Here is an 11,607-nt window from a genome sequence, read left to right on the forward strand (position 1 = left end):
TCAGCAGCAGTGATTCCTAAACTTCAGCCAGTTGTGCAAAGTAGCTTCAGCACTCACTGATAAAAGTGAATATGCCACCAACTTCTTGTGGTTGTTCTTGGAAGGTCCTAAGCAGGGAGTCTTGACACAGAAAAACTTTAAACAAGTGCTAAAATGTGACACAGAGCTTCTGAATACACTACATAAATCTTCTTCTCTAGGTTAGCTAAGTTGTTAATATCTAGCAGACCAGGTAAGCACAGCTTCTGGAGAGTTTATAACACAGAGAAGACAGGCAGCGGGGGTGGCGAGGGGGTGTCAAACAACAGCTATTTAAAGAATAATGTAAGAAAATAAAATGGAAATTGGCCACAACTAAATCAGGTTGGCAATTAAGACAGTTTCTGAGGCTTCAAAACTGTATTAACTAAATGAAAATAAAAGAGCTTCCAAAACTCTATTTTAAGTCTTAATAAATGAGGTAAAGAATTATGCAATTAATCACATCATGAAAGCAGGGAAGACACTGATATACAAAACCTCTGTCTTGTGATAAAATGTTTGATTCAGCATAAAAGACTTGCATACAAAATGACTAACAGCATATTACTATGTCAAAATAGTCTCATCTATTTGATTTAGATTCAAAGGACTCTAATTGGGGATACACGTTATGAACAGGTGGATGCAAAGTGTCATCTTTTCCAGTGATAAAGCTGGCAGAACAAAATATTCTGTGGAAATCTGAGAGACTGACCTTAATGTGGCTGCTGTCAGATTGTCAATTCAACATTGAATGAAGTGAAGTAAGTCACAAAATCTAGTGCTTTCACAGAAGTTATTTATTAACTAAAAACATTTTTAATCACAGTTTTAATATCCAGAAATTGCTAAACTATCACAAGTGCAATTGACATAACTGAGGTGTGAGAATTCAAGTAAGTCTTTTGTTGAAGAATCAGTTTTTGTTATGAAGACAACTTTTGATTATTCTGTGCTTGACTGATGTAGACCTTACTAACACAAGGATACTATGCTGGAATCCAACCACAATCCAATCTAGACAAAGGTATTTTTAAAGTTTATTACATACCTTATCTTTATTTATGGTTTGTGCTTGCCATCAGGCATAGTAAAAGTATTATTTGCTAGAAAAAAGGTAAACATTTACTCATTAAAAGTGCTATTCTCAGAAAAGACATTAAGATTTCAAATGTATCAACACATCAGATCAGTAATTTTGCAGTGAAGAGAGCAGGGGGTTAAAGAATTTATCCTACAACTGCACTGTCCCAGGAAGTACACTCACATTCAATACTTCACTGTCATACAGCTGTAAATGAGATGATTAATTTTGACCTTATACTGCAGTCCACAGGCAGACATAATTTAAGTCAGCAATTTCAGTGGCAGATATTCTACCTGTGTACAATAGCTGTACTAGTGCCTGCATCACTGTGTTGTGGTACCCAGGCACCAAGTTATGACCTTCTTCTACCTAGTTAACCTCTCAGAAATAAACACACATTGGCAGCCAAGGCTGGCAAACAGTTTCCTCTTCCACATTGTATTCCCCAAATTCAGGCAGGATATGTGCTCAATACTGTAAGGTTAGAAGCTGGATATAAGAAAGTTTCTTGCAACTAGTGTAGAAATAGGCCATCCTTTTTTTGTACTTGTCAACAAGCACAGGTAACAGTACTAAGTCCTCACTACCATAAATGTGTTGGTGTGGTGCATTAGGAATTACTGGAAGGGCAGTAAGTGTCCTTTAACTGCCCTTTGCTTGGCACGATGCACACACACTACTGACAGGTAATGTGCTCCAGACCCATCTGGTCTCAAGTGTTACACAAATATAACCATAAAAAATATTTAAAAATGAGAAGTAGCAGTCAATGCTACTTTATGTGCGCTTTAAAAAAAAAAACAAACCAAAACCGTGAAACTCTTGGCTTCCTTCCCCAGGGCTTGTGTTACCTTTGCTCGATGGGATAAAATATCTTAAAATATCCTATTTCATGGGGTACATTCATTAGTTTACAGGAAGAAGACCTCCATTGCAGTCTTTTATTTATTTTTAATAATGAACACCAGAAACAAAATTTATTCCACTTAGCCTCTGCAGTGCTGATTTATTTGCCAAATTAACATTGCACATTTTTAAAAGTGCTTTGTTTGACTGCCATTAAAATAATGTTTAAACAACATTGTTTATTTCATATTAAGGAAGCTTTGCATCATCTTTCGAAGATGACAGAATAGTGAGGTGATGTGTCAAAGTCTCATCTCTAATCACTACTATTTAAATCTTTATTAGGTCATACAGTTAGCCATGTTCAAAGGTTTTTAAGTCTTCCTCCCTAATGGACATTCACCTGCATAACCAAAAATCCAGTTCAAGGCACAGAGCCCAGAGGGACGGAACCATTTATCTGCTCATATTCTTTGGAGGTGGAGTAATGTTCCTTTAGACACTGCGGAACTTCTACCCAAGGAGAGTCATGGTCTTTTCATGGAAGGGAGGGAGTTTTATCTTTATCATCATATGTCACCACTTGTGCTGTCTTCAGCACAATTGTCCCCTTACAATTCTGCAAGTTATTCCTGTAAGTATCCCATCTTCCTCCTGCTACTCACTAAGCCAGCAATTCTTTGTCCTGGACTGTCCCGTTCCTAGGACTGGAACTAAGAACTGGGGCTAACAGACATCAAACAAGAGCCGTATTTAATCCTAGGCGTGCAAGCTGTTAGGCATAAATCACAGCTCTTTGCTCAGAGACCAAAAGCTGAACAGGGCTTCTGCAGTCAGCATTTACAGCACCGAAAAAGCTGTCTGTTTGCCTGCGTGGATGCCTAGCTGTAGCTAAAAGCAATTCTTCACTTTTCGTAACCATCAGATTCACCCATAATTAAAAATAAAAAAAAGACACACTTGCTTCTAAAGAATGTCATATAAGCACATTAGAAAATGTAAGTATTTACACAAAATTTTAAAGGGAGACCACCATCCCAAAACCTCCCACATCCACACTGAAACACGAAAGGTACTAGAAAATGGTGGTCTAGTTTCCTCTTGACAGAAGTTATAGTCTATTTTCATTAAGCACCAGCCTCCAAGTTCTCCCAGTTACACAAGGATAATCCAAGAATAATAAATGTGCATCCCTACTCTTTACTAAAAAGGATGGACATTTTGATCACATTGCTGAAAAACTGAAGGTATAAACAAAGACCATGTAAAAACATATGGCAGCACAGAATACTGTAAATATCTTTACACACACAGAACGGGGTTACTTAGTTTTAAAGAAGGTAGAAGTTGCATTCATACTTATTTCTGCTTCAAGAAGCTTATTAAAACTACAGCATTCTTTTCCAAGCTGTTGGGATTGTGCTTTTTGAAGATTTTTATAAGCCTCCCAAGCAGACATATTTTATTTCTAAGTATTCATCAATGCCATACTTTGAACCTTCTCGCCCTAAGCCAGACTCTTTTACCCCACCAAAAGGACACTCCACTGACGAGATTATGCCTTCATTAACACCAACCATTCCAACTTCCAGCTGTTCCGCGACTCTCCAGATTTGAGCTGGATCTTGGGAGTAGAAATATCCTGCCGTGCAGACACAGAGATACAGGAATGAAAATCAGTAAGAACAATTGCAGAATACTGTGAAAAAGAGACTTTAATGACATTCAAAATCATCACCCTATCACACTACAGCTCATAAAACCACAGAAATACTTATCTGACAGAGGCATACCTGCTAAACCCACATTAGCTGCATTTGCTATAGCAACAGCTTCTTCTTCAGTCTCAAATCTATCAATAGAAAGAAAAAATAAAAATGAGGCTTGCAGTTCACCTACTGTATTGCTGACTTACTGACAAGAAGCAGTTTTATCAGAAATAAAAATGATTTTTTTCCCAAAAGTGTACTTTAAATATGTAATTTAACTTTCCCTTTGAAACAACGGAGTGTCTACCTCTTCTCTTAAATCATACCAGCAGTTTAAATTAAGATTCCCTTTATCCTCCCTAGATATTGGTAGCTAAAACATTTACTTCACATTGGTTAGCCCACCTATTTCCCCAACTACACAAGCACTCAACTCTGAGAGGTAACTGGATGTTCTTCTATCACATCCAATTGCTCTGCAGAGAGGCAGGGAAGGTTTTAAGAACAGACAGCTCTAAGTCATCCTCTGTCAGAAAAATTTAGGACTAGTAAATCACATGACAAATTCAAAACTCATGTCTCCTATTTCATACCACAGATATGAAGCTGATGAAGGTTTTTCTGCTATCTACCTTTGCTTAACTATTAATACACTTTAAAACAAAGTGATTTGCAAAAAGTTGCAGAGATGCTAAAATCAGGCCAAGAGAGAAACAAGCCAACCACATAACCAAAGTATGTTTTCACGTGCACCCCAGTCTTATTACAAGACTTGTGTGATCACACAAATTTTTTTTTGACAAACTGCCTTTCAAATCTTGTTTATTCAAAATAATCTTTCATTGGTTTTTAATTGTTATTTTTGATCTGGAAAATTAATAATCTTACTTGATAACTGGTGCTAAAGGGCCAAATGTCTCCTCTTGGGTGCAAAGCATTTTTGTTGTAACGTTACTAAGTAATGTTGGCTCAAAGAAATTCTTCCCCAAGCTGTGTCGTTTCCCTCCAGTCACAATACATGCTCCTTGAGAAACTGCATCCTTGATGTGTTTCTCTACCTGAGGTATGCATAACAAAAATCTCAAAGTCGGCATTTAAGAATGAAAAAGAGTACATTTCTCACTGAAGAAATAATAGTCTCCAATATTAAAAAAGAAAATCTTGAAGAGAGGTTTATAGTTTTCAGAGGATCACTTGCAATATAATCTAATTTCTCTTGAATTTTTATTTCTCTCAGTCTGATATAATTTCAGAGGGATAAATTTTGAGTATGGCCCCAGTCTCATCAATATTAAAGATTCAACTTTTCTGTTGAAATTAGAAGACTACATTTAGTATGAGAAAAAGTCTTTGCAGGACTAGAAGTTATTTCTTATACCAGTGATAAGTCACTATGAAAACAGATGTGACGGCCATTTGAAAAGAGACAGCTTTCAAGATGGTACTGGCAAGAACATTTTCCACCCCCTACATCCACATTCATCTAAAGACAACAAATTAATAAGAAAACTAAAGCAGCAATCTCCACCTAGAATACTGTCCTTTGAAATTACAGAAAGGCTCCTAAGTGACCATTTACAGTGCTTGCTTATTTGTATATATAGTTGTATGTGATATGCACACTACACTTTTGTGATGCACAAAGGGAAGGCATGAAGGAAGGAAAACAAGTCCTTTGTCTCCCAAATAACTATTTTTTTTCATATTCTATTATTTTATAGACAGAGAGAATCTGGCAGCATTCAAGTAGAATGGATTCAAACCAAGCCTGCATATAACTGAGCCATAGTATCTTACAAAGTATGAGCCACATAATTTAGTAATCTTTAATCTTAGGAAGAAAATGTGTCTTATTAGGATTAAAAAAAAAATAAATCCTGGAGTCACGAGTCATCCAAAACAGAAAACCTGAACCATGCACGTAAAGTTTCAACATCCTGATTGCAACATCCTGATTGCAACATCCTGAGTTCTGGTAGTTTTAACTCTGATGAATTATTCTGCTGAGTTTTTGCCAAACAGAGGCACTGTTCTTCAAAATAAGCTTTCAATCATAGCATTTCAGAATTGCAGGATCACCACAGAGCTCTCACAGTGTATCAAATTTCAGTAAATGGTCTTGAGAACAGCTAGGAAGTAAGCAGGAGGAATCAGCTTCCCCTAAAGAAGGCCTCTCTTTCCCTTAATGGAAATAGGGGAATGATACATGAACTGTCCACATCTGTTTGTCTATATGTACACGAGGACTTGGAGGACACAACACACTTCCAGCCACATTGCAAATACATTCTAATAAAACAAAAACAGTGAAATATAAATCTAAAGTTACTTTATGGATCACAAAAAGAAAACTAAGATGTCAAAAATAAAATATTTTATTTATACCTTCTCCACTGCTTTTTCATTTATCAGTGGTCCTTGGGTAGTTTTTGCATCAAATCCATTTCCAACATGTAGTTCTTTCTCTATAGCTTTAGCAAACTTTTCCACAAATTCGTCATGAATTCCCTTTTGCACCAGGAAACGGTTTGTGCAGACACAAGTCTGAAAACAAACATGAAAAGGAAAAAAACTAACAGTAGTTTATATTGTATTTAATCTATCCCTTAATTCTTTCTGGCCTTCATGCCACAGAATCAGTTTACAACACTGATGTCCTCTGCCTCTTCTCCCTCACCTTAAGCTATGCTATGCCATTTCTTTTGATACCCATTTCACTCTAGAAATACAACAAGCTGTCAGTATGTGTGTGAAATACATCACATTGCTGAAGTTGCTTACACTGGGTAAAGGTTTTCTGAGTTTTGTAGGCTCATATATGAATCAAACAAGGTCCAGAAGCTGCACAATATACCTTCTAATTAGACTGCAGAATGCTGGAGTGAGCAGCAGAAACTCAAATCGCATTTGGTGGTGTGGGGTCTCTTTTGCTTTCTTCCTGGAATTTGTTTCCAAGTGCTTTCAATGGACTATGTATTTGTGCTTCCCCTTTGCTCTGATGGCTATGGTATCTCAGAAGGAACAGCTAATTTATCCTTCTCTACAGCAAGAACAGTGTGGTGGTGCCTTTTATGTTAGATCTTGTCCACTGTGGGTCGGATCCCTCAGTGGTCCTTGTCTACTTTTGTTTCCTTTCTTTCTTCCCAAGATTAGTGTTATATCTTCTTCTTCTGTTATTCAAGCAACATTTTCCACACAAAACAACCTCCCAGTCCCACTGAAAACTTGCTGCTTTTCTAAAGCTGGAGTTCATCAACTTCATGTTCACATGTACAGGTAATACCCATAAGGCTGGAACAGCCCGTCTCAGCTGATTGTTGTGGAAAGTGATGCTCTTACAATTTTTTTGACTCTAATTAAAATACATTTGAAGCAATGTACACTCAAATCCTGTTTTCCACTTTTTTTAAGCTACTCATTGTGGAAAAACTATCTGACAGTGTCTTTTAATAGACTGAAGCAGGATGGTGTCTTTCACAGTTCTAGTTCTCCAAGGAATGTAATGTTAACAAAGAATATGACAAAATGCCTTATCACTTCTCAAGCTCTTGTGATGGGTCCTAGTGAACATCTTTCTTCTCAGTGACTGCCACATATGTTGTGAAAATATATGGGATTTTAGTGTTGCTATTCAGACTTGCTGATAACTGGCTTGAGTGCCCACAGCCATGTGTGAGTCCAGCATCTTCACAATGAAGTGCTCTATGCTTTCCTTTTACATAAAATATCTTATTTACAGCTTAAACTACATGTACAACTCTTCACTTTCTAGAAACAAGGACAAAAAAGTTAATTCTCACCTGCCCCGAGTTTCTATACTTAGAAGCAAGGGCTCCTGCAACAGCACGGTCCACATTGGCGCTGTCAAACACTATGAAAGGAGCATGTCCTCCAAGCTCCATGGAAACTCGCTTCACAGTGCCAGCCGCATGTTTCAGCAATATCTGTAGGCAACAAAAAAGACAGAGAAATCTGTACCTCTACCAGATGTGAACTGTGGAATCATGGATGTGAGGCAGTAAAAAATTAACTCTGGCAAGGAAATAATCTGCATTTCTCTATAATGTTAGATTATTTCCTATAACAAAAACAAGGATAAATTTCCTTCACTGAAATCTTTAAAGATTAAATTCTCGCCAAGAACTAATGAAGAGAAGGATTTTGATCAATTTAAGGTCAGGTCATCAAGCTTTTACACACTAATATTGTTACTTCTGTTTGCTTGTTCGATCCTTTCTCAATAATAAAATCTTGACTACTCCTAGAAAAGTTTTCCAAGATCTGACAGAATTTGGGATCAAGATTTGACTTGATACCAGACTTTTTTTTAATTCTGCATACAGCCATCCCATAGAATTCTGTCATTTTCTAGCCACACTCTGCAGTTTTAGTGATTTCATTACATGGCAACAAGATTGCTTCCTGACTACAGCTGATAGCAGAGATTCCTGAGCCTTACTTCTCTAACACTTTCTCTCAACTGCAGGAGCCATTCCTGAATAGTACCTTTGAAACTCAGTTTCAGTGTTCTTATTAGTATGTTGTCACCTTATTGATATAGAACAAGAACATCTTATGTAAAACTGTTCACATTATAATTTAATAAAGGGCAGTTATCAAGAAGTTGCAGACAAGCATCCTTCTGTGAAGTACTGATACTAAACAAATAGGCAGTATCTCAAGAAGTACACAATTATTTGGACAGTCTGTGTACAGCAGCCAAAAAAGAAGGCTCTGTATAAAGGCACGCACTTTCCCCCTACCTTTCCAGTATAACCACAGTAATAATCTTCATGGATATTCTGTCCACTTATGTACCTTTCCCGTTGCTGTAGAGCCAGTAAAAGATATTTTGGATACCAGTGGATCAGTGCACAGCACTTCCCCTACAGCTGCTGTCTGTTGTCTGGAACAAGGAACAACATTATACACTCCTGCTGGAATTCCAGCCTGGTTTGCAAGCTGCAACAAAAGAAAAACAGAATTTCCATTATCAGTGCATTTTGCATTAGGAATAGTCACAATGTTTGTTGTTTTGAAGAAACTAGTCTGTAAGTCAATAGAAGCCAAAAGGGCTCAGCACAACTAGAAATAGATGCCACATTATCAAGAGAGCAGCTTGATAGGTTTAAGCTGTCTGTTCAAAGTAACCAAATGAAAGCTATAAGAATGTTTTGTGTGGCTAAACAGCCCAATCCTCTTTGAGGACCTAGACCATATTAGAGGCAACTTCCAAAGATTCTCACTAAAATAAAACCCCTGGATCAAGTCAGCCAGTTTGCCCTTTCTTCAAGTATGAAGGGGGCCAGAGTTACCTTCAAAGCGCATCTGACTCCCCATTTACAGCTTCAGTCAACTGCTAAGATAAAGCTTAAAATGAAAGCTCACCTCACCAAGAGCTAATGCTGATAAAGGTGTGTCCTCTGCAGGTTTCACTACCACTGTACAGCCAGCTGCCAGAGCTGCACCAACCTTCCGGGTAATCATAGCGCTGGGAAAATTCCACTAGGGTGAGAGAAAAAAGTACAATCCAAGTTGGGAAAATTCTGCCACCTGTTTTTGCAGAAATAACTGACATTTTCTGTATTTATGCAATAAACTAAACAGTTGTGCATGATGTACTAAGTGAATATTAAAAAGCACTGCCAATCAAGGAAGAAGCAAATACAAGGTACAAATGAACATTTTCAGGGGTGTTTTCCAGGGCTGGAGAAGCCATAAGGCCACGGCCCCATGCTGTGGGCTGAGCTGAAAACCTCCAGGTGATTCGAAAAAGTTCAGCAATGCTTACTGGGGTTATAATGGCTGCCACTCCTACTGGCTGCTTCAGCACCAGCACTCTTCTGTCTTTTGCAGACGCTGGAATAACATCACCATAAATCCGGCGAGCCTCCTCTGCAAACCACTCCAGAAACGAAGCAGAATACACGATTTCACCCTGTGCTTCTTTCAGAGGCTTCCCCTTTGATTAAATCAGATTGAAGATACATTGTAAGTGGCAAACCAAAGTACTAAAAACAAATTCAAGTAATTTTGGAGTTTCTGTTCTTTTCAGTGTACTTTATGGTCCACTCCCTATCAGGTACACTCCAAGATCTCCAAAAACAATTGTATGATTGCAGCAGCAATAGTTGTGCAGCTTCAATATACTATCACTGACTGTACAGTCAACATTTTGTATGCTGTGCCTGGATTCATATCTGCCCAAGACAACGAGCAATAGCAAATGTATGTATTTATTCACAAACCCTGCAGTTAGCTGCTATTGCCTTTCTGAAGAAAGAACCAAAACATGGCAAAACAGTTAAAAGTTCATGCCAGAGACATTGTTTTGGGAGCATTACTCTGAACTGTCTCCAGGGCTGACTCCGTGGACTAAATGACCATTAGCAGCTATGACACTACAGAGAAGCTGCTTAAAGTATCTTCCAACAAGGTTTTATCCAAAAGGACACCCATTTGTGAGCTCCCAGACTACTCTGTGATACAAACTAAAGCAGACTATGTGAATCCAACTTGGCGACTTGCTTTAATAGCACTGCAGTTTTTTTCCCAGTCAATGACACTGATAAAACACAAACTTGCCTGCCATGAGGATCGCGGTTTAAGTGGACAACATGGCACATCATGAAGCACAACGTGGTTCTGGCTTCTGCGGGTTACGTACTGCTGCCATCAAACCAATGCCCTAGCAGAGCAATGGGAACGCACAATGCGCCCCTTAGCCACCCTGGCTTTTTTGAGAACTTAAAAAGGTTGAGCTAACTGGTGAGATACACACAGGGTGTTTTGTTAGCGGTCAGTTTTACTTTATTTCGCTGCTCGCATCTCTGTGTCGGGTTTCCCAGTCCGAGTGCTGGCACAGGGCAGTATCCGTGCCCACGGGGGCAGAGGCAGCCTCGGCCCCCTACTCACGTTTTCGGCCGTGATGATCCGCGCCAGCTCCTCCTTGTTCTCCACCATCAGCTCGTACCATCTGCGGAGCCGCAAGCTCCTCTCCTGGCAGGGAGAGACAAGGCTGCCACGGCCGCCGCACGCAGGGACGAGGCAGCGGAGCCCCGGGAGCCCCGGCCGGTGCCGCCCGGAGCTCCCCGCCCGCGGGGCCCCCTCGCCGCCCCCTCCCGCGGCCGCTCACCTTGGCGGGCAGGCGGCCCCAGGCGGCGCCGGCTTCGTGCGCGGCCCGCACGGCCGCCCGCGCCTCAGCCGCGCCACAGTCCGACACCCGGCCCAGCTCCTCGCCGTTGGCCGGGTCTTGCACGGCGAAAGCGGCGGCCGTCTCCACCCAGCGGCCGCCCACCAGGCCGCCCCGGCGCACCAGGGCGGCGGGCAGCGCCCGGCTGGCGCCCCGCGCCGGCCCCGCGCAGAGCGGCGGCGGGAGCCGCAGGAAGAGGCGGCGGCGGGCGGCGGCTGCGCCCCGCGGAAGGACGGTCGCCATGGCCGCGCTCGGCGACAGGCAGCGGGGCCCCGGCACGGCCCGCCCGCGCCGCCCCGGAGGAGGAGCCGCGCAGGGGCCGGGCACGAAACAGCGTCTCCGCGGGGAACGGCGGCGGTCCCGACAGGGGAGTTTCCTCTTCCCTGGCAGGGATTGGAGCGCCCGGGGTTGGGGGGGGCGGGGGGTTGGCTTCTGCTTCCCGGAGTCCCGTTACTCCCGTACCATCGAGACGCCCCTCCCCGGAGGGAGAGGGGTGGATTATAATCATAGGATTATGGAAATGTCCTGAGTTGGAAGGGACCCACAGGGGTCATCAAAGTCCGACTCTTGGCTTTGAGGACACCCCACGAGTCACACCATGTGCCTGAGAGTGTTGTCCAAACCCTTCCTGAACGCAGTCAGGCATAGTGCTGTGACCACTTCCCTGGGGAGCCTGTTCCACTGCCCGACCACCCTCTGGGTGAAGAACCTCTTTCTAATATCCAGCCTAAACCTCCCCTAAGCCAGCTTCA

The 11,607-nt window shown here is 41.4% G+C and overlaps 1 protein-coding gene across 1 annotated transcript; it reads right to left on the reverse strand.

The window, feature by feature from the left end:
- Positions 1-801: 801 nt before the first annotated feature.
- On the reverse strand, positions 802-11,363 carry ALDH5A1 (aldehyde dehydrogenase 5 family member A1). Its single transcript, XM_027676135.1, is given in 11 exon segments — positions 802-3,596; positions 3,748-3,806; positions 4,552-4,721; positions 6,049-6,207; positions 7,464-7,607; positions 8,482-8,625; positions 9,052-9,168; positions 9,455-9,625; positions 10,579-10,662; positions 10,799-11,114; positions 11,116-11,363. Coding segments are annotated over 11 exon segments (1,818 nt in total). The 3' UTR covers positions 802-3,390.
- Between the last annotated feature and the right edge of the window lie 244 nt (positions 11,364-11,607).

The sequence above is a fragment of the Neopelma chrysocephalum genome, unplaced genomic scaffold, assembly GCF_003984885.1.
Source record: "Neopelma chrysocephalum unplaced genomic scaffold, ASM398488v2 Primary Assembly neopelma1_26, whole genome shotgun sequence".
In the NCBI taxonomy this organism is placed as follows: domain Eukaryota; kingdom Metazoa; phylum Chordata; class Aves; order Passeriformes; family Pipridae; genus Neopelma; species Neopelma chrysocephalum.